The sequence below is a fragment of the Carica papaya genome, chromosome 9 (assembly GCF_054855325.1).
Source record: "Carica papaya isolate Zhongbai chromosome 9, ASM5485532v1, whole genome shotgun sequence".
In the NCBI taxonomy this organism is placed as follows: Eukaryota; Viridiplantae; Streptophyta; class Magnoliopsida; order Brassicales; family Caricaceae; genus Carica; species Carica papaya.
The window spans coordinates 7,054,157-7,078,093 of record NC_142317.1 but is presented as its reverse complement, the minus strand read 5'-3'; the positions used below and the strand labels follow the sequence as shown (position 1 = coordinate 7,078,093).

Here is a 23,937-nt window from a genome sequence, read left to right as displayed (position 1 = left end):
TATTTTAAACAATATTATTTATATATATATATTTTTTTAAAAAAAAAAAATTACTAGATAAGAAAAAGTTGCTTTTGTTGGTAATCACGGGGTCCATTTGGTCACGCCACTATAATGGTTATTATTACGGCAATTTAAAACGTCTCCCACCTTTTTAACGACAAAATATATATTTATTAATTTTCTTGTACATTTAAAAATAAATTTAAGAAAAGTATTACAGACAGCAGTAGGCAAACCGTTGGCTGACTGCTACGGAATATATATATATATATATATATATATACTTGGTATTATTTATTGAATACATACAAAGATACACACACATATGTAACTCATTATTATGGCCAAATATTTAAATCAATTGTCGAAATTTTTACACAATTTAGAATTTTCTAAATTGTCAACCAAGTATTAGTTTTAATTTGTTAGTATACAATAAACGTGATGATAAAATTAAATCTCCTTGTCACTAAAATATAAATCACAAATAAAAGTCGCCGTTTCAAAAGATTTGAGAGTTGATTTATGTATTTTACCTTAATATATCATTTCTTTTCATGGTAAGTTGTAGTTTTAATTTTAATTTTGTTTTCTATTTTAAGTTTGCTGATAAGAATTCAATCCATAACTCGGTTATAATGTTGTGTGTGATCTGTAAAAAATAGTTTAAGAATAAAGATGTATTAGATATATTTTGTATATATATGTTTATAATTTAATTTTATTATTTATTTTTTTAACTTTTGGGCCAAAGTGGATATAATTTTTCCATTTAACTGTTCCGAGTCCGGTCTATAAAGTTAAATCATGGGCCATTGTATCCCATGAAAAATTACATCTGAAATTGAAAGAAGTTTGATAGACTTTGAAATGAATTATAGAATTCTATATTTATTAATTTTAATATAATTTTTTGTTACCTTTTTAAATTTTTTTTTCTTTTTAAAAAAAGAAAAGAAAGAAAAGAGAATTTACAAATCAATTTTGCATAAATCTTAAAAGTTTATTCCAAACATAAAACTTGAATAGTATTGATAACATTCACTTATGAAAGCACGTTAAATAACATATCCAAGACATGGATGTCAAGATTTCAATTCATAAAATCATAATCTCTAAGGAATTAAAGAAATGTGAACGCTAAATGTTAACAGCTGTAAGTTCACGTGGTGAAGAAAGTCATCATCTCTAATCAAAAAGGATTTTCTTGTTCTCTCTCTCTCTCCGATTATTATATTCTGAATTGACTTTTAACACCCTAAATTAAACACACAATATTGACTCCCATCTGTTTCTGCCTCTATCATAAGTTACTAACTATGCTTTCAATTATATCAAAAAACAAACAAACAAAAAAAACTGACTATTCAAACAAGTTTTACCAGTTTTCAGTTCTTCAGTCCGCATGGTCACGGAACCGGATAATTTTGTTGATGAATCGCCTTTCATACCGGTATCTGAGGACAAAAATAAAAATGTTTTCCCGATAACTAAACTTATACGACCATATTAATAATATGCAGGAGGTTGAAGAAACGGAAGCTACTTACATTACAACAGATGAGATGCAGAAGCACGTAAACCCAAATGAAAAGTGAATTAAAAAGGTTGGCCAGAAATTCTCATGGTCCAGAAATACTTTCTCCGAAATGAGGGTAATGAGACCTGAAATTAGCAGAATCGCCGAACCTGAAGGCAAGCAGCTCCGAAATGAAAATGAAGAAGTGCCCTGTGGAAATAAAAGTGAAGATATCAAGTCTAAGTTGATGTTAATACTCAGACGGTTAAATGATCAAAATTATACCTGGAAATAATGCTTTATGAATACAGCTGAATAAATAATCCTCAGAACCATATCTTCATAATGGTTAAGAAACCATGAGGAAATTATCTTCAATTCTTAATCCCACTTATTTCACTGTTAAGATTAGAAATAATTGGATTTTGGAACCAGGGCCAGAACTGAAATGTTCTTCAAGTTCAAATGGGATTTCATAATCAGACCAAGAAAACATGAGAATATGCTGGTGATAAGGTAACTCACCCACTTATTATAAAGGATACTTATAGAATTTGCTAAAATTAAGCCAACTGCACCAGCTGACCGCATCAGTAGGACATTTAGCACTAAATATATTAATGAAAACACAAGCAATGAATCATTTGAGCGTTTGAGTTGATTCTCTGTAGCAACTGCATGTAGAAATGCTTCAGAAGTTCCTGATGCAAAATAGAAAAAATGCAAAGTTCCGTCATAATTATTAAGACAGATGTAAAATGTTCATTTGGCACCAAATATCAAGAAACAAAACAAAGAATATCAATACATATTAAGCTGCTGGCATATTATTTTTTTGAAAGCATATGTAAAATTTATTTGCACAAATGAATTCATTCTTATCCACATTGTTCTGACACCATGAAACATCAAGATTTTGAAAATTCAGTTTTCCAATAAATAGACAGCATATGTTTTTATACACAATCTCAATTTTTTTGCTGTCATTAAAGAATGATGACTTTCTGAGGTATGCTTGGGGGTGTGCAGACTCTTTAAAGGCTATCAAGTAAAATACAAAAAAATTCATCAAATGTAAAACACGAGAAAGAAATATGGCCAAGTCAAAACAGTATGTTCAGCTTATTTGAAATTACTCCTTTTTCAATAAAAAGAGAAATATGATCAGAAAGGAGAAAAGAAATAGAAACTAAAGGAGGATAAGCTATCCTCCAAAAAATAAAAAATAAAAGAGTATCACCAGTTCACCATAGCATAGAATACAACCTGATGCCTGCCAAATGGATGAATAACATCTTACAAGGAATCATTAAGCAAGTGTGTTGACAAAACTTACCATTCATGGCCAAAACAATGATATAGACACAATAATATCCGAGGGCAACTGATGCCTCTCCATCACTCCATTTCTGACCATACAGCAGCCTTATGAGGGAGTATGAATAGCTTGGACCAAATGCCATAAAGACGAGACCTATGAAAATATGAAAATTTGAATTGAGGCATAGAACGAAGTTTCAGCTTTGTTGGTTGAACAAGACATGAAGCAAACATAAAATAAATGGCTATTACTGTGTTTGCTTAGCAGATAACACCTCTAATACCCATATTCCTAGCTGAAAAGGAACTGATTATCATAGGACATGAAAATCATAGAAAAAAGCAATATCAGAAAGCTGGATAAATAATACAGTGACTCCCTGATAACTCATAACTTACCGAGCAGTTGTAAGCTTAAACAGGGATTAGCACATAGTCGCAACACGTAGTTTGCAAAAAAATATTGTTCAAAAAAGAAATTGTTCGAGAATAGGAAGTGTACTGAAAGCAGACCTTGTGGCAAAAGAAACTTAGTGGATAAAGAAAAGAAAAATTATGAAAAAAGCTGGCCTCCTATATACTTCTTTAATTCAACTATTACTAATACCAAAGTGAAAGAGGAGGGCCGAAATGGTTCAATAAAAAAATTGAAAAAAATATACCACATCTGAAATTAGCAAGAATTGCTTTCTTGCATTATTTTATATAAAAATACGTCTCCAGGAAGCATCAAGGCCTTAGCAGAAGCAAAAAATATAAACGTCTGGCAATGGCTATGGTAAACATTTTACAAATTTGAATTTGCCTCTAGAAGAATATCATTCAAAATAAGCCATTGAAAACCTAACAAATGGAAATATCTCATATCGTTATCGTCCCATGACTATCTATTCACTTAACTACAAGAGTTTCTTTGAATGGTTGTTTCTAAATTTGAGAAAGAGAGGGACTTCCTATGACAAGAGTAGAATAAATAAGTGAACAAGGAAAAGAAAATTTTGATAAATTAAATGATAATATACCAATTAACAAAACAAGCTTCAGGGCCTCAGTAAGGCAGCTGCCTAGTTTCTTGCTTTTCTGAAGGTATTCTCCTGTCAGGAGACAAACAAGAGAAATTAAGAATTATTTCAATTTGAAAGGGCACAAATTACAGCTGCATGCACTTAGACAAACACATATTTCCCATATCAGATATGCAACAGAAGAACCAAGGAGAGAAATAAACCTGATGTGGACCTGGCAAATGTAGCATAAGAACTTTCTTCAAAAGGAAGAAACACCATCCTCACAACTAAGCTCCCTGGAATGTAAAAATAAAATAAAAAAAAGATAAGGAAAACAAATGAAGAGACATATCAACATGCTCCTAAAAATCAGAAGCATGCAAATATTAATCACGGTTCCAAAATTACATGTTAATTTCTGTAAAGATTTGTGATCTTCTAGCTATTAACAATAACACAAAAATGCACAGGAAACCTGGAGAAAACTTGGACCATTAACATACCTAATTTGTCAACAAGTCCATACACAGCTTGATTGTATGGTGTATCCAACCAAACCAGGACCAATTTTTCTCCTTCTTGAAGGATCAACTTCCGGAATGATTGGAAAGTAAAAAGCATACACATGTTGGAAAGCTGCTTATCAAAGTCCATTTCATTCCATAATCTGTGAATATAAATGTCACTCAACATCTTTTGTACCAAAAGTAACAAAGCAAGTGTTATAAAACGCATACAATAAAATAGTAAGGCATTCCAGAGCTATCAATAATTGAACAGGCAAAAACCTCAACGTTATATGGTCCCAGAAAAAGGAGTTTTAGGATAGTTACCAGACAATATAAGGAGGTGCTTTATGAAAAACTTGCCATAAGTGACCAATATAAGATATATGGACTTGTTTGATTGGCAGAATTAGTAAGAGTTGAAAGGAAAGAACATTCGACAGCAACGCATAAGGTTATAATGAAATTGGTGAGATTTAATTATATTAAGATGTCAAAGGTCTTATCAAGTTTGGTAAAGAGATTAAAAGGGATCTGCAAAACTAACAGACCTGTAAATCTAGTGGGCAAAATACCAAAAAGAATACTTAAGAAATGAAATGCAGAAAGTAATAATTTGTCTGGAATTAATATAAAGTATTTCTTGGCGATATTCTCTGTAAACCTATTTACAAGCATCTGTTGCATAGCCTATGTTCACTTTTCTGGTTTATGATTTTTGGAAGATTTATTTGTTTTGAGGCCAAAGTACATTTTCATTGTAGTTTAGCCTTACAACGATCCAAAATTTGTGATTAGTTTTTGAGGATGTCTGCATATGTTTAGATTTCTACCATAAACTTTAAGGATCAACAAATCAATATAAAGACAAAATTTCTTTGAAAGGGACAAGATAATAGCCTAAAAACAAATGACTTTATGTAGAATGACCAACAAGGTCAGACAACAAAGGATAATTTATAAATAGCCAAGTTCACCCGTTCTCCTTCTTTTAATAGCATAACTGCTAAATAGGTCATTGATGGAAATAAAAGAAGTGTTGCCTACTAAGGTAGACAGGATTTTGCACTTAGACCAAACTTTCTTCAAATAATCTTTGAAGCATACGGATATTTCTCTTTTTATTGGAACTAGATAACAAATAACATAATGAACTTCTAATAACTGAAGGGAAACTGATATCTGGTAGAGAAAAATTCATACCTAAAAGGGAACAGATCACAAACTCTAAATCCAGAGCAAAGAAGAAAGTAGCCCCAGTAACTAAGAAATAAGCAAGCTCCATAAGTAACTTGTGACAATGCAAAGATTATTGCTTTCTCCTGCAAGAACTAACAAAAATATTGTTTACCTGCAGCTCAATCTTATATATATCGTAAACATCAAAACTTTAAAATATAAAATTTATACAAGCCTAACACCATTAACTAGGCACATTGTTGGTAAAACTGAAAGCACTACTAGGAAGCCATCAACTGCTAGAACAGTCATTCTCAGAAGATATATAAAACTGCACACGTTCATATGGAATATAGAAATAGCCTAAGAATCGAAATAATAATTAAATAATTATTAATTAAAGAGTAAATTACCAATTTAATTCCTGAATTTTGACCCACTTTTCATTTTAGTTCTAAATGTTCTCTTTGCTACAAAACAGTCCCCAGATTTTTCGATTTTTTTTCAAAGCACGAACTCCATTAAAATTTTAATAGAAAAAATAGATTACTTAAGTATCTGCTTGGCAAAAAGAGAGCTTGTAGCTTATTCAGTAAAAAAAGAAAAATCCATTTTTTCTCATCATCATCTACCTCATCCACCTCATCCATCTTCATCTCCCTCCTTCGGTAATCTCTCTCTCTCTCTCTCTCTCTCTCTCTCTCTCTCTCTCTCTCTCTCTCTCTCTCTCTCTCTCTCTCTCTCTCCAGCATTGACTTTATCCTGCTGTCTTTTTGGTAGCCCAGCGCCTGAACATCAGGCTCAAGCCCCCTCCATGGTAAGCTCTCAACAACTATCATCATCACCCATTACCTTGTGAGGACCATCTCCCATCTAGTTTCCTCAGTAAAACTGAAAAAAGCAAAACACTTCCCATCAAAATTTTACATTCACCTTTTCTTTCTCCATTAAAAAAACTCCTCAAGCCCAAACCTAAACCCTAACTGAAATTCTCTATCATATTGAAGAATATAATCGAGAAATCTTTGGTCACGAACCCAAACCCTAATTGAAACTAAGTGGAGTTACAGGAAGTGAAGCTACAGGAAGTGAGGAAACAAAGCAGCATTAGTGGTCTAGGCCAATTAACTGGAAGAAATTGGAGGCAAGAGAGGTCCACCAAGTTTTTGTCTGATGGTTGCCAGTCAACTCTGCATATCCAACTTCGAGAAGCCTTATTCAAACATGCAGCTGTTGGACTCTCCAGTGCCAGCCCCAAAGCTAGTGTAAACCCAACTAACAACTTCCCTTATTAAGGGCTGCAGCTTCTTTCCTTTACAGGAACAGTCCCCCTGTGTTAAGCAAGTTCTGTCTTTTAAAATTTGGATTTCTGATGATGATTCGGAATTTTCTTTAATTTGGATTAAGATCTGAGAGTGAGAGACACTAAGAGTGATAAACAAGATGATAAGGGGGGAGAGGAGGAAATGAAGACCCAGAGATTGGCTGATTTTCTAATGTTAATTGGATTTTTGTTGAACTTTTTCCTCTGATTTTGAAGCAAAAATGAGTTTTTTTATGATAATTTGGATAATAATGATTTTGATTATGAGGTGGATGACAATCAGGAAAATGAGTTTTTCCATTTTTTACTAAGCTACAAGCGATGAGGTGGATAACAATGAGGAAAAATGAGCTTTTTTTTTTAACTAAGCTACAAGCCATTTTTTTACCAAAAAATCCTCAACTAATTCTATTTTTTCTGTTAGATTTTTAACAGAGTTAATACTTTGCGAAAAAAAATTGAAAAGTTCAGGGACTCTTCCGTAATAAAAAGAATATTTTGGATTAAAATGAAAAACGAACCAGTTAGGGGACTAAATTAGTAATTTGCCATCAATTAGAGAAAATAGACATGCATGGTCAGACTGCAGCCATTAGCCAGATTCAGAAAATAACAAAACAATTAGCCAAAACCTTTACCATCTTAGTATGTGTGACAATAAGAGTACACATTACTAAGCAACGAGAAAGAGTCGCAGCAGTCTCAGCCATTAGCCGCAGTTTAAGCAGAACAAATTTTTGGGAGAGAATATATAATGGTTCCATCAATAGCTCCAATACGCACGCACAACCTGCCATATGAACTAACTTATTTCAAGTAACATTAATGAACAACAAGAAGTAGAAAGATTTTTCAAGAGCTAGTTCACTGTAGTTTTCAGACTACTGTTTTCTACAGGATGCTAAATATGGCTTCTCAGATGTATCCTGTTATCAATATCTACAAAAAACTTAACATATTTTTTAGAAAAAAGGTTTTGATGTCCCTCATGCAAGTTTAATCTAAAATTACTAAAACTAAAAATGACTTGGTACAATTTACCTCAGGATAACCAAGACAGCCAACTTTACAGTAGTTATATCTAAAATAACCAAAACTGAAGATTGCTAAGTTTGAAAAGCAAATAACCTCTACAAAATGTAAAAATATATTACGCCATAAATAATTAAAATAGCATTGTACAAAAATCAACATGTACAAGGTCCCAACTATAACACAAATGAAGCTACTAAGGTATAAAAAGATCATGAAGCATAGAGCACAATACTCTTTTCTCAACTCTTCTCTCTTTTCTCTCTTTCTCTCAGTAGTAGTTATTACTTGGCTTCTGGTGTTCGGCCCTGCTAGCCGAAATGCCAGTGGGACTGAGGCAGTTTCTAGTAGTGGAAAAGAAATCCTTCGACGTGATAAGGGATGGAAGCAGGGTGAGAGTGTACGAGAACGGTTGGGGTTATCGCAAATCGTTATTTTTCCAGAAGGAAGATTTGAAGTGACTACTCCAGAGCTTTAGGGAGTTCAGGTGGGAGAAAAGTAAAGGCGTATGGGAAAGATATCGTCGAAGCAGTTGGAGGACCCTTCGTATGTCTCTGGGAAGCAACAAGCAAGGTAAATTTTTGGTTTTCTCGGAAGACAAGGAGGTGGTGAGTAGAAATTTAAATAGAATCATTCTTCCGGATGGAAATAAGGCAGATGGCTGGTGGCAGTTTATGGATGCTATCCATGTGGTGGCGGATATCAAGCTGGTTCCTCCAGTTTGGCTAAATGGGAAGGATAGAAGGAAACATGAGCATGGCATGTGTATGGGGGCTCCGGCTGAATGAGTAATAAGATGCCCAGATTGTATGGCGGAATGGGGCGTTCGGCTGGAAAGGAAGAGGGCGACCTTTGCGGAGGTGGTGAGAAAGCAAGAGAAAAAAGGTAGTCGGGTAGGGCAAACTGTGTTTTCGGGCCGATCCGGGCTGTCTCGGGTGGACCCATCTTTTCGACCCATGTATAATGGGCTGAGCAAGATTGATAAGAAGAAATTTTCGTGGGCAGAAAAAGGAAAATGGGTTGATCAACCAGGGCCCAGTCAAAGGAAGCGGTTTAGGAAACTTTGGCGACCCATATCCGTGCAACCCGTCAAGCCCATTAATTCATTAAAAGAAATGGTTAAGGATGCTGTGAGGGGTGTCGAAACGGATGATACTATGTCGTGTAAGGAGAGTGAGGTTAGGGTTCCCGAAAGCATAAAGAAGGACATCTTGATGGGGTATTCGGGAGATGAGGAAGGCACCGAAGCTGATATCGACGAAGGTACGTATGTCGACTCCGTGATATCTGAGGAGGGCTTTGACACAAGGGAGGTGAGTGACATGGATGGGCCTACGAGTATAGATAAGGCATTTTCCATGGCTTTGGTGAATGTTACACACGTTGATGGGACGTTTCCAGGGTACGAAAGGGTGTAGTGCTGAATGTTACTCCCATTCGGTGTGAAAGTCCACTAAGGTTGGGCAAGGAAGCGGAGGAAACTCTAAAGGAACAATATTCAACGTGGGTTAAAAAAAACTTCTTAAAGGTGAGTAAATTATTTGGTATGTCTTTTGATGGGTTTGAACACAGGGTGTTTAGTTTGCTGGAGGAAATAGAAAATAGGTATAAGATGGTAGAGGGGGAAAGAAAATATGAAAGAAAAAAGGGGAAGAAATTAGGGGAGGGGGGAAGCAGGGAATTAAAACGACTGGAGGAAGGTAAAAAATGTAGAAAGGGGGAGGTGACTCGGTCTATTAGGTCTATCTTATGATTGGAAAAACAATATCATGGAATGTGCGGGGGTAAATGACAGGGAAAAAAGAGGTATTAAAAAGGGGTGTCTGAGAAGATGGAAACTGGAGATAGTCTGTCTACAAGAAACCAAAATGGAAGAGATTAACAGTGGGGTTATCAGTAGTTTGTCGGGTGCTAAGAAGGTGGATTGGAAGTTTGTGCCTGCTAAGGGGTCGACTGGGAGAATTCTGGTTATGTGGGATTATGAAAAATACAGTTGTAAAGAGTATGAGGTGGGCCAGAGGTGGGCCAGGTGTCTCTGTCGGTGCTACTTGAAAATTGTGTCAGTGGTGGAGAGTGGGTGTTCTCGGGGATCTATTGTAGAGGGAACAGAGGGGAAAAAAGGAAGTTAAAGGAGGAACTTTTAATCTGTAAAAGTAGAGGGGTGGGATGGGTAGTTGGGGGGGATTTTAATATAGTATTGCATATGAAGGAAAGGACGAGAGCAAGTACAAGTCATGGAGAAATTGATGAGTTTAGAGATTTCATCAATATTCTTGAGTTGGTGGATCTACCACTTGGAGGAGGGGAGTGGACGTGGTCTAACGCTCGGGAGGCCCCATCTCGGTCGAGAATTGACCGATTTTTAGTATCTAACAGTTTGTTACTACAGCTTGCAGGTCTAAAGCAGAAGGTCCTGGGTAGGCCTATATCGGACCACTTCCCTATATGTCTAATACCTTATGGCACTATTTGGGGACCATGTCCTTTTAGGCTGGATAATAAATGGCCGAAGGTGGAGGGTTTCAGGAACTTGGTTGGCAGGGTGTGGGGGCAGAAGAGGGTGAGGGGGGGAACGGTGAGTTTCATTTTTGCTACTAAATTAAAGACATTGAAGGAGGAGATCAAAAAATGGGCTAGAGAGGAGGAAGGGATGTTGGAGAGGAGAGTTAGGGATAAATTCAAAGAGTTGGAGGATTTAGACAGTAAAGAAGCTGTGAGAGGGTTAGATGATGAGGATCGGGCTAGGAGAGAGACTATCAAGGGCGAAATTGCTACCTTTTTGAATATGGAAGCGATTTCATGGAAACAGAAAGCTAGAGAGAAGTGGTTGCAGGAAGGTGACAGGAATACAAAATATTTTCACAATTTAGCCAATTATAGAAGAAAAAATAATTATGTGGAAGAACTTATTTTGGAAGGGTAGACGGTTAAATGCAATGAAGCTATGAGGGAGGATGTTAAATCCAATTTCCAGAAGCTGTTCAAGGAGGAGGAGGTTGTTAGACCAAGCCTTGAGGTTAGAATTTAAGCAGTTAAGGCAGGAGAGTAGAGTGGGGTTGGAGATTCCTTTCACTGAAGAGGAGATAAGGAGCTATCTTGAGGAGTGTAGTGGAAAGAAAGCACCAGGTCCGGATGGTTTTAATTTATTATTTTATAAAATATTTTGGAAAGCAATAAAGGAGATGGTGGTTGTTTTTAATGACTTTCATAGAACGGGTTCTTTCGTTAATTCCATCAATACTGCTTTTTTGGTTATTATACCGAAGGTGGTCGATACTTGAAATATTAAAGTTTTCAGACCTATTAGTCTTGTTGGCAGCATTTATAAGCTTATATCTAAAGTGCTAGCAAGAAGGATGTCTAAGGTGCTTGGGGAAGTCATCGAGGAAAATCAGAATGCTTTTGTGGAGGGAACAAATTCTAGATGTTGTGATGATTGCTAATGATATTGTTGATGAGCTGGTGGAGAAGAAAAAAGAGGGTGGGTGTTATATGCAAAATTGATATGTAAAAGGCCTATGACCATGTTAATTGGAGTTTCGTGGATTACATGCTAGGAAGATTAGGGTTTGGAAGAAAATGGAGAAGATGGGTTATGAATTGCATTTCTACCACTTCTTTTGCTGTGCTGGTTAACGGAGGGCCTTCTAAATTTTTGAAGGCATCAAGAGGGCTTTGGCAGGGGGACCCATTATCGCCTTTACTGTTCATTACTATTATGAAAGCTTTTAGTAGAACGATGGCTAGGGCAGGGGATTTGGGTGTTTTGAAGGGTGTTGAGACGGAGAGCGGGGTGTCCAGGGTGAAGGTGTCTCATTTATTCTTTTCGGATGATGCACTGATTTTTTGTGAACCGTGTATTCCAGCTTTGCTGCACTTGAGGTGTATCCTCATTGGTTTTCAAATGGTGTCCGGACTCAGGATAAATATGGGAAAGACCGAATGAATTAGAATTGGTGCTGGGGGTGACGCGAGGCAGTTGGCAGCTGTTTTCGGGTGTAAGGTGTCGGCGTTACCGATTAAATACTTGGACTTATCTCTTGGTGCTGATTATAAAAATGTCATGACTTGGAATCCTATTGTGGAATTGTTTAAGAGATTGGCTGGTTGGAAAAGGAACTATTTGTCGAAAGGGGGTAGACTCACGTTAATCAAAAGCACCCTTGCAAATCTACCAATTTATTACCTATCCATATTAACCATTCCGGCAAGCATTGCAGTTAAACTTGAAAAGATCCAATGTAGATTTCTATGGGGTGATGAGGTTGGCAATAGAAAATATCATCTTGTTTGATAAGGAGGAGGTTAAGAATGGAGTGGCGGAGGGGGGGTTGGGATTAAGATCCATTATAGATATGAACAAAGCTCTTCATGGGAAGTGGTTATGGAGATTTCTCAGCGAGAAGGACAGGTTATGGAGGAGGGTGATTGTGGCGAGGTGGGGGGATTGGGAGAAAGAGAGGGGGAGAAGAGAGGTTTAAACCGCATGGCAAGAGTTTGTGGAGAAGAATAATGGATGACAGGAAAAAATTTTTGAGGTGTGTTGGGTGGAAATTGGGGAAGGGGGAGGAGATTAATTTCTGGCACGATGAGTGCGTGAGGGAGTTCAAACTTAAAGACAGATTTCCTGGAATTTTTGTGATTGCTAGTGATAAGGAGGCAAAGGTGGAGAAGTTTTTTGGAGGTGGTGAGGGTGATAGAACATGGTGTGTTAAAGTTAGGAGGAATCTACAAGACTGGAGATTGAGGAATACAGCAACCTATTGCTCTGTTTAAATAAAATCAAGCTGAATGGGAACAATGATGAGAGGATTTGGAAGCTGAATACGAATGGGGATTTTTCGGTTAAGTCGTTATACTGCAGCTTGAGCAATAGTAGTGATGTACAGAACGTGAGTGCACCTTTCAAGCTTATATGGAAAGTGAAAGCGCCTCCTAGGGTGGCGTTTTTTACTTGGGAGGCGGCGAGAAACAGCATATTGACTATTGATATGTTAAAAAGAAAAGGAAACATTATGGTGAATAGATGTTATTTTTGCAAAGCTGATGAGGAATCATGTTACCATTTATTACTGGGTTGTCCTGTGATTAACAAAATTTGGGCTATGGTTTATGGGCTCTTGGGTTTGCTTTGGGTTAGAGCCAGTAAAGTTAGTTGGGAACTTCGGGCGTGGACGGGTTATTGTAAAAAGAATAGACATAGATTCCTTATTCCATTTACCATTTTTTTGGGTTGTGTGAAAGGAAAGAAATGCGAGAGCTTTTGAGGGCATTGAAACTGATATTGTAAACATTAGATATAAATAGTTTCATACTTTTGGGTATATCTTGTTAGGTCATGATGTGAAAGAGTGGGAAGACTTAGGTCTCGTCTTGGATCACTTGATAGATTTGTAACTATTTTGTATACGGGTGGTACCCCCTTAGTACCTTTGTGAATATATTTTATCTCTTTTATTTAAAAAAAAAAATGAAGCATACGACTGCAAATTTTAACATAGTAACTCGAAAGACGGAATTCATTATCATAATACCATTAATCAAGATGGCTTGTGCATATGTATCAGAGTAGCTCAGTCCCTTCCACCAGAAGACAAAATAGCATCCTGTAATGGTGATGGCTATTCCAAGAGGAAGAGTCATCCAAGCTACTTTTAACAGCTTTGCCGGTATGTCTTCTGTTGAAGCATCATCACTGCACCATGAAAGAAATGACATGTGAAAATATTTATGGCTGTGATACAAAATAAGGAAGCTTCTGAATGTAAGTTTGGAACAAACAAGAGAAAACCACCACTGTCCACAGTTAGTTCATTATCCCCCAACTAAATCATCCTCTATACTATATAAAGTGTGTTTCTTCCAACTCATGAAGGAATCGACATCCATCCAAATTAACAATCATAGTATGTTCTGAAATTTAAAGTTAATTATTTTTTTTAAAATAAAAATGAGACAGTGTTATTAACACAAGTACCAAGTATGTACACTCATATACAAGTGATTACAAGTCAATCAAAATATCAAAAACAATTCCAAAATTCTCGAGCTCTTTAATATCATGACCCAAAAGCATAGAACCAAAACAGTGGATCCAATTATCTCTAATAGCAGTAAATTCTTTCTCAATACCCTCAAAAGCTCTCAAGTTTCTTTCCTTCCACAACACCCAAAAATAGAAAGTGAAATTAACCGTAACAATTTGTTCTTTTTACACATCCCATCCCAAGCCCACAACTCCTCTCTCAAAATTTAAAGTTAATTATACAAATGTTTCTCATCTTATGTTGGTTTTCCTACTCTCCTTTACCTAAAAAATCTAAATTGAAACAAAATAACACAAACTTACCACATTCCTCCAACTTACAACAACTTGAGCAAACATACTAAAACCTTTTTAACTAAATAAAGAAATTTGGTTCTAAATCTCTAACTGAAAATAACAAGAAAGTAACAGATCTACACATGATAAAACAAGAGCAAACTCTTTATCAGTCACGAGTAAACAGCCAGTCAGATTCACATATCACTCAAATACAAACTTGTAGTAAGCCTTGAGCCAATCGGGCATCAGTCACTTAAATAGATGCAGCCGAAACTTATATATACATAGGTAAATTTACAATAGAATGAGGATCTACCATTTAATTTCAGCTCGCATGCAGGCACGGCGGAATCCCTCTCGACTAAGAAACAAGACACATGTGACAAACAGATGAAACTGAACTGCATAGAGCTGCAATTGAGGGAGGGGGAGAAAGTTAAATAAGCAAGTAACTGAAACAGAACTGTAAGGAAAGACATCTATTAACCCAAAAAGGACTAAAATCAGCAAGCATTAAGCATTTAATACGTTCATGCCCATGCAAATACACATAGAGAAAGTTAAATAAGCATCTGAGTACTAAAATATATTGTCCCTCTCTCTTATATCCGAGAGAGAAAATCCTTTTACCTCAAGCTTTGTAACCTCTTCGTCTCTGGTTTGGAGTGCCCATAATCATGCCTTCTCTATCACCAAAAAAATTTTTGGTGATAACATGAAAGTTATTAGACAAGATTTGCTTTAGAGGGGGACCCTCAATGGTTTTTTCAGATCATTGAGTATGGGTAAAGAGAATATTATTCTCTTTCTACCTCTTCAATATGAAAATCAGGTGGTTATTTAGAGTTTTTGGAACAGTGGTCACAACACCTGATCTAGATATATCAGAGGTGAGGATCAGGTTTTATTTATTTGATTAAAACTGAATAATAGGGCACAATATTGGAGTTAGGGAGAAGAAAAAAACCAGAAAAAATAAGATTGATGATTCCAGAAGGAACAAGGCCTGATGGTTGGTGGAGAGTGTTGCTGGCTATTGCATAGGTCTGTCACCTAAGCCAGACTAAGCCATGCTGGTTCGAAATGACAAGCCTATTAGGGATCCTATTATCCAGTTGACCAATGATTGGAAACTTGACATCCTGAAGGGAAGTGACCACTGAAAAGTCCTGTCTTCAGCATCTTAATGCCCATATTCCGGTTAGTTCCAGCATTATAGAGAAGGTAGGAGGTAGGCACAGAAACTAGAACCTCTTATGGTTATAATCTGCAAAGATCTGCTACTTTACAGCAAAAGCTATCTCCAAATTTCAAAATTGGCCTTGGAACAATAACTGTTGGAAGTGAGGTGCCAAGCTAAATCAACTTAAGCCTACGCTATCAGCAAAGGAGAAAGATAAATGGGTGATTAAGAAATATGAGGGCTTTAGGCTTTAAATTTAACGCCAAGCCTGCAGGTATAGTTTTAAATAAAAGGCTCAAAAGATCAACTTGTTAAGTGAGTTTCTTCCTCTTCTAGAAATAATCCCGACATATTTCAGCAAGGGAACACCCAATTGTCGTTCAGCTAATGAAAATGTTGAGTTAGAGAAAGCTTCAACTCCTGCTATTTGTCAAGGAATAGTTCCTTCACCTCAACCCGGTCTTCTACTTCTCATGGGACCAAGGATAGGAACTGACCTAGTTAGGTTGGATTCATCAATTGGCTTGGACAATGGGGCATTTCGGGATTGCGATGAGGTGAAGGCTTGTGATGTTTTGGAGAAAGAAATGGATAATTGGGTTAGGGATAATGTAATGAGGCTGCATAATCTCTTCGGAATGAGTAAAAAGGGCTATGAACAACAAGCTTTAAATCTCTTTGACGTAATCAACGCAAGGAGAGAGAAAAGGTCTTCTCCTGAAAGCACTTGCCATGTAAGAAGCCAGAAAGGGTATGGAGGGCAGGGAAACAAGGAAAGGGAACTGAGAAGGCTAGAGTGGACTATCAACTATAAGAAGCAAAGCAAGCTGAAGGGTACGGAGGAGAAGGATGAATGGAAAGCTCTAGTTTTGTCAAATTCTAATGATTTAAATCATTATCCCCTTAAACATATGGGTAAAATGAAAGCAATAGGAGAATAGTGATAAAGGATTTTCTTAAGGAGTTGGGAAGGGATCTGGTCTGCTTGCAAGAAACTAAAATCGCAGTGTATAAGGGAAAGTTTCTATGAAGGAGTTGGGAAGGGATCTGGTCTGCTTGCAAGAAACTAAAATCGCAGTGTATAAGGGAAAGTTTCTATGAAGCATTTGGAGCGACCATAAGGCAAGGTGGTATAGTAGGGGGCTTCAGGGGGCATTTCTAATCATGTGGAATAAAGTTTAATTGGATCCAGTTGACAGATGCGTAGAAGTAGTGTCCATGACTTGTGGGTCTAGTAGCAAGAGACATGGAGTTCCTATTTTATCTACTGGGCTGTATGGTGAGGGAATCAAGAGACAGATTTTGCGACAACCAGGTCTAATTTTATAGAAAATGTTCTCCTGCATTGATCATCTTTTGGTCTATGCAAACTTTGAGGAGTTAAAGCTTGATATGACCCAAAAATTTCTTCTACGAGTCACTGATCACTATCCCCTGTGCCTCGATTTACAAAGGATTAGATGGCCCTGGAGACACTGTCAGACCACTGGCTCATGAGGCGGCCAACAGTCTGGATAATAGAATAAGAAGAAATAGGGCAGAGAAATATAGCAGAAGGGATAGAAAATTTAGAGAGAGTAAAGAAGGAGAGTAGAAGAGAGAATTCGTAGAGAATGAACTTTTCATAGTTAGCTTCTATGACAAATACAGAATATAAAGGAGCCAGGTACAGTAGCTGGTACCATAAATAATTACTGCGGCAGCTGGCCATATGGAATGTACTACCAAAAGGCAGCAAATAACAGTGACAAAGCAACAAAAACCGAAAAGAAACAGAATCCGTCTAATCCAAATTATTCTTCCCACGAAATCTTAACAGATGCACAGAGGACAGATATGCAATCATTATAATTGAAATAAGTCCTTTTCAGCTTTGAGAATAAATGGCTCACATTGCATGGTTCTAGGGACCTGATTGAGGAAGGGTGACAAGGAGAAATATTAATAGGTTATGCTAGTCAGAAAATGGCTAGGAAATTCAGTTTTGTTTAGATCAAATTAAAGATTTGAGTCTTGCCTTTGCAATGGACGAGATTGTGATTAGAAGAGAACCAAATAAGATAGATCAAGAACAAAAATCTAAGAGACACTAGGAGTGGACTCTCTAATAAGGAGATTGAAGGAATGCAAATGCCTGCAGAGATCTAAGTTGATATTGTTTAAGGTGACTCCAACAAAATTTTTCCACCGAATGGCTGATTCTCATGACAAGAACTACATGGCCAAAATTATCATTGATGAGGCTATATTGTAGATAATCAAGGCAATCAAAGGTCCTTATAGCAAGATCTATTCTAAAACTTAAAGATGGAGACAGTAGTTTGATGGCATTGTCTTTGATTCTACTTAAACTCCAACGTAGAGTGGTTTGAGAGAACTTCCATTAAAGAGATTAGGCTGCTTTGGTGCTTTGCAATGGTAATGAAACCCTTGGGTCGTATGATTTCTCTAAGGTATTCTTCCAAAAGCATTAGGATGTGATAAGAGGTGATATTATGATCAGAGGTGATGTTATCAAGCTTTTGGAATCATAAAGACATACATTTATGATTTCATAACTAATTTCCCTTCAAACCATCATGAATAATTTCCAAACTATATAATTTTAAAATTTTAAAATATAGTGTTTCATTTTTATTTGAAATTGAACTTTTCATGTTTGGAACTACTCTTATGTATAAAAACTAAGACTTATAAGCAAATTCCAGTGTCGTGTAATTCATTTGTTTCAAACATATCCTCGGTATTTTTCTATCAATGGAAACAAATTCTGAACCAGGCAATTAAAATAGATTCATATTACTAGGAAAAACTTATGCTGAGAAACAAAGAGTTGATATAGAAACGTTACCGCATAGTCCTCTTCCGTCAGGTGCCTTACGATCCACAAATTGAAAATAAATGGAATTCCTCTAGACAAGAACTGTGTGGCTAATCTCCAAAAGAAACATAAGTAAAACAAATCAGTTCGTGTACAATGTGACAGAAGGTTCCACTTGGGTTTGTTTGCTTTGAAATGTAGAAAATGGATGAAGCCAACAAAGTCAGAACTTATTTGCTTAAACAACACTCATATTTCCTTTTGCCTGAATGATTTCCCATTGCATTCTCACCAAACAAACAGAATATGAGAGGAAAAGTTGAGGAGAAACTTACCCAACAAGTACTTGAAGGTGTGAGAGAGACTGGTACGATCTCCATTTATGCTAATTTGAGAGGGAACTGTTGACGCCTTTGACATTATCTAATCTGATCGTGTCCTTTCCACTTTCTGTTTATAATAACTCCACCTGTTTGAAACTAAAAAAATAAACACACTAGAATCGCCATTGATCATACATTAAAAATGTATGTTTGATGTGGATGATGAATCCAGAAAAAGATGTTAAGTGTGTCACCTATCTTGCAGTATATGCTCATCAATCAAGGGAAAAAAAATATATGTTTGGTCAAATATTAATGTGTATTTATCAATTAAACCTAAAATACATCTAGAAAATAAAAATATTTTTTTAAAATAAAAAGTATGATATGTATCACTAATTACAAGTACCAAAAGGGTGTCAACTCATGCACAAAATTATTTACATGTCCCTTAGGATGTCGACAAGGTTCCCAAGATCCTCAATAGAATACAGAAAATGATCCATAACCAAAAAACCCAGGTTTGGAATCATCTATCTCTAAACTATCAAAATCATCTTCCACCCCCTCAAATGCTCTTTTATTTCTCTCTTTCTACATCACCCAAAATATAGTAACAGGAATGAGTTCCACATGTTTCTTCCCACCACCAATACTCTTCTACTCCCAAATCTTATCCCTTACAGTACCAGTCATTTCCCAACTAATCTCAAGAAGCCCATATTCCATGGTCCATAACTTGTATGCAAGTAGACACCAAAGCAGAATATAATTACAAGACTCCTCCACCCTTCTGCATAGAACAACCGTTCACCATAATCTTTTCCCTTCTCATTAGCTTATTAATGGTAAGAATACATCCATGTCCTGTCTCCCAAGCAAAGAGAGCAACTCTGAGGGAGCATTCACCTTCCAGAATTGTCAAAAAGGAAAACTGGTCTTTATGGAGTTATTCTTAGATAAGTCGTTATCAAAGGACCTAATCATAAATATTCCTGCTAAATTGAGGCTCCAGACCAGTTGGTCATCACTCTTATTTAGAGATGTAGAAGAAAATGAACTTTGGAGAATCTCATACTCATTTATTTCCCAATCATTAAGGTTTCTCATCACCTACACATGCCACTCCCTTTCCCTCCAATGTCTACGAATGGTTCATTGACTAAGATATGCTTATACCATGCAATACCAAAAATCTATAGGAACCTATCCCTAACCGTTCCCCTCCAAGCCAAGAATCCATCCAAAAGCTTATTCTCTCCCCATTCCCGACTCTCCACCTAATACATTCCTGAAATTTACCCCTTTCCATGCATATTTTTTTCCACACCTCCTTATGTGGTTTTGGCAATACTCTGAAATATCATCCTCTATCCACAATACCAAACTTTGCCTCTATAACTCTCTACCATAAAATGTCATTTTCTTTCATGAACCACCAAATCCACATAACCTACAACACCTGGTTCATTTCTACTACAGATCTCAATCTCAAACCACCCTGATGCAAAGTCTTTTAATCTCATCTCATGCCACCAAGTGAAATTTTCTTCTCTCCTTAGACTTTGTTTGGATAAATTTCAATAATGGTTAATTAATATATAGTAATGACAGTAATTGAATGACAATAACACAAGATTATAATGGCAAAATTTTTTTACGTTTGGATGATGATATATTAATGTACGTTAATGGTATATTTTTGTTTAAATAATAGGATGGTATAGTTGTATTTTTAACTAAATTACTAATTTATCCCTACATATTATATGTAATAGTAAATGGTATAAAAGAAGTATGTTAGGAAAAAAAAAATTAGTTATTAATATAATTATATTTGTATTTAAATAAATAATTATTATACATAATCAAATTAAAATTTTATATTTAATAAAATAAATAATTATTATTTATATTATCACATTAATTTAATAAGTTTTTAATTGTCATGATGTATATAAAATTAATTAAATTAGATGGGGGTATAATGGGAAACAAATAGAATGTTCGTCAAATACCACCAATTTGGTGGTTTAAAAATTCGTCCCAAAATTTGTCAATTAAATACCATTTGTTACTATTAGAAATTGAAACAAACACGGTTTTCTCACATCTGTAAAATATCATATATTAAAATTCTATCATTTACTATGATCCAAACAGAGGGATACATTAAAATTCTATCATTTATTATGATCCAAACAGAGGGTTAGAGACGCCCTATATGAATCTAGATTGAAATGCTTCTGATCTCTTGGCAATGCTCATTGGAATTATCATAAGGGACATATGATAAACTGGAAAGTTGGTCAGCATACTTTTGATTAGTGCAAGTCACTCACCTTTGGATAGTAGACTTCTCTTCCACCCCACTAATCTCCTTTCAAATCTTACTACAACAACGTCCCACGTTCTCACGTCTTTTTAACTTGTCCCTAAGGGCATACCCAAGTACTTAATTAGCAACTCCAGCATTTTGCATCTCAAAACTCTTGCTAATCTATTAGTGTCCCTCCCATCACCTAATCTCACCAATCGGACTTAGTTATGTCGATATTAAGGGCTTCAGAATCTCAAAAATTGGTCAGACCCTTATGACCTCAATGTCTCTTCTCCATAATATTTTCTTATGACCCTCAATATTTTGCTTTTTTGTGTCATCAAACAAAATGGCAGGAGGCAACATCAAGTGCAAGCATCAGGTATATGAGCCAGATAAACAGCAGCAGAGAAACAAAAGGATGGTGGGGACATAATTGGTTCAGAGTGTTTGGGTTTATTTGCCTAGTGCTTATACCGAGTCTGGTGTAGTGAATATATGCCTGAAGGAGATGAGATGGCAAAAACAGAGAGAGTAGATGGAGAGAGAGAGAGAGAGAGAGAGAGAGAGAGAGAGAGAGAGAATGAATGATAAAAGTGAAAAGGATAGAAGAACTGGAAGAACGATGATGGTTTGAGGTGGTTAGGACTCGAGACATGGTAGTGAGAGTGGAAGAGGAGTAAAACAGTGCAAAACAGGAGAGGCCAAAAGATGGAGGTTAGGGGTTTGTGACTTTTCAGGGCAAAATAAGATGTTGATTCATTGTGTACTTGAGAAACTATAAACTGTGAGATCAGTACTAAATGAAATACATTGTCAGAAATACATTCTCATATAGAGCAAAACAAGGCATTAAGAACTCAAAACCAAAATTTAACCAAGTAAAAGACAAAACCAATATCCTCTCACATATTTAATATTTTAGCCAATTCAAAACAGCAGTCAAGCAAGAAGTGCTCATAATATAGTGCCAACTATCAAAAGAAAAGGACAAGACAGAAACATAATCTGCATAGATCAACCCCAGTTTATTTGTTATCTATAAATTCTTAACCACGTTTTACAAACAACCAGCTATTGCATTAAATCTAAGCAACAAAATAGAAAGATTCCCAAATAATCAAATTTCAGAGGGAAAGGACACAACCACAATACTCCAGCACTAACGATCCACTTGATTCAATGTGCATTCCATCTTTATTTATTTTCATATTAGTCTTACTAGAATTACAAAATAATTTTTAATATTTTAGTTACTCTCATCCCCTCCTTGAATTATTTGACCTTGAATTCCCTGGTACCTTCTTTGAATTTCCGACTCCATAATAGTAAGAGACGGAACGAAAAGTAAACCTAAGGCTATAAGAAAGACAACGACTGAAAAAATACAATTTCTATCAAATATTAGCTATGCTAAACAATGAGAAGAATAATACTGTTACCTATCGAGAGGTGAGCCCGCCGTCTCGGAGGAGTGGAGGGGTCAATCCAGCAGCCAAGCTCGCAGAGGGACGAAGAAAATTTATGTTGCTGCAGTATATGTGGAGTGATTCCAGCATGTGCATGCGGGCGATCCTGCATCGGGGGCACAAGAGCAGCGCCGGGGTTGTCCTACGTAGTGCATCAACAAGCACGGAAAGAAGGACCAGGAGAGCTTGGCATGTGATGGTGCCTTCAAGTAGATTGCCGGCAGAGGGAAACTGGGTTTAGAGGACGATGAGTTGCCGAATAATACCACGGAGGAGACTGATCGGCCTCGCCAAAGTTGCAGGCGTCAACTGTGCCAGATGAAGCAGAGTTTGCCAATTTATTTTCATTTTCTTCCCTTTGCTTATGGGCCGGGTTTTTTCTTATGCATTTACATTTGCTTTCTCAAATAGAGTTAGTGGACTTTCGCTCCTCCGAAACCCCTGATTTCTTCATGTTTTTTAGTCGCAATCCACTCTCGAGCCTTGCTCTTTCCCTCATTTCCGACATTAAGATGCATGCCTCTGTTCTTCCTTCGCTGCTCTATTTTCTCGAGCCGTGAAAACCTTCACTCCGTTTGCTTTGGTCTTTCCTTTCTCTCTCACCAGAAGTGGCTTTTATGCATCAGGTATTCCTTGCTCAGCCGCCTTCCCTTTTCACCTCCGGCAACATACCTTCTTTTACTTTCCGAGTTCTTCAACCAGCAACTCCTCGAGCTTTTCAACTTTGCTTGATTTCTATGGATTGGGCTGCAAACATGTTTTTATTTGCGATATATTTTTTAAAAAATGTATTTTTTTATTTCATGCAATTTAAAAATATTTTTTAGTAAAATTAAAAATAGCAAACAAATTAAAGTTAATGAATGATAAACTTTTTTAGAAAAAATAAAAAATAATAACAAAATAATATATATATATATAATGTAAATGTAAAAAAAAATAATTAAAGAATATAAATTTTATGTTAGAAAAAAAAAATTGGAAGAGATTGTTTCAATACATACTAAAAGTTAACAAGAGTTTAACTCCCCATTAATCCATGTTAAATGTTCAAGCACTTATTAGCCACATGTTAATGACATGAAAAAAAGTTTCTACGTCATCTTTAATGTCATCACATAATTTGATAAACAAGTTATTTTCATTTGATATAGACAATTTGTAACTTCATATTATAAAACATTAACTGAGAAATAAGTTCGAAAAAAGAGAGTTTGTGAAGAAGATTTATAAAAAAAAAAAAAGATTGAGAGAGAGAGGGTTTGAGGATGCAACTATTGCAAAAATAAGTTGGAGGTTGCGTTGCATTGGGCTAACATTGCTTGAGGAAATAGAAGCCTAACAAGAGAGAGAGGCCAAACAAGGAACCTTTGAGACACATATAGAAACTTATTCCAAAGTTGAGAAAACTTCAGAGCCACGCAAATTCTAGTTTATTTTAAAGAGAAAAAAGCTTGCCAAAGTTCCATAATTGAAGATTCAAGTGCTCCTACAAATTGGCATAAATAAAGAGTATATTAATGACTGTAATAATAATGAGAATGAGAAAGTAATAACACAAAAGATTATTGTAACGGCCAAACATGGGTATTTTTGTAATTTTCTT

General features: G+C 36.0%; 1 protein-coding gene across 4 annotated transcripts; it reads right to left on the bottom strand.

Moving 5' to 3' along the window:
• Window positions 1–1,100: 1,100 nt before the first annotated feature.
• Window positions 1,101–23,076, bottom strand: LOC110820502 (lipid transporter). 4 transcript variants are annotated; one of them, XM_088210729.1, is made up of 15 exons: window positions 22,305–23,075; window positions 18,555–18,698; window positions 18,250–18,329; window positions 14,532–14,626; window positions 13,425–13,585; window positions 7,497–7,648; window positions 5,559–5,686; window positions 4,353–4,516; window positions 4,071–4,145; window positions 3,865–3,936; window positions 2,859–2,996; window positions 2,068–2,223; window positions 1,808–1,860; window positions 1,554–1,732; window positions 1,101–1,460 (listed from the first exon to the last, which is right to left on the bottom strand). In XM_088210729.1, exons 2-15 carry the CDS (start codon window positions 18,637–18,639, stop codon window positions 1,400–1,402), a joined length of 1,599 nt encoding a protein of 532 aa, XP_088066855.1. In that variant the 5' UTR covers window positions 18,640–18,698; window positions 22,305–23,075; the 3' UTR covers window positions 1,101–1,399. The 4 variants fall into 4 exon arrangements, 3 of the variants coding, with proteins under 3 accessions (XP_088066855.1, XP_088066854.1, XP_088066856.1); XM_088210728.1 differs by having other exon boundaries at window positions 18,555–18,688; XM_088210730.1 differs by having other exon boundaries at window positions 5,559–5,677; window positions 18,555–18,688.
• Window positions 23,077–23,937: the final 861 nt, after the last annotated feature.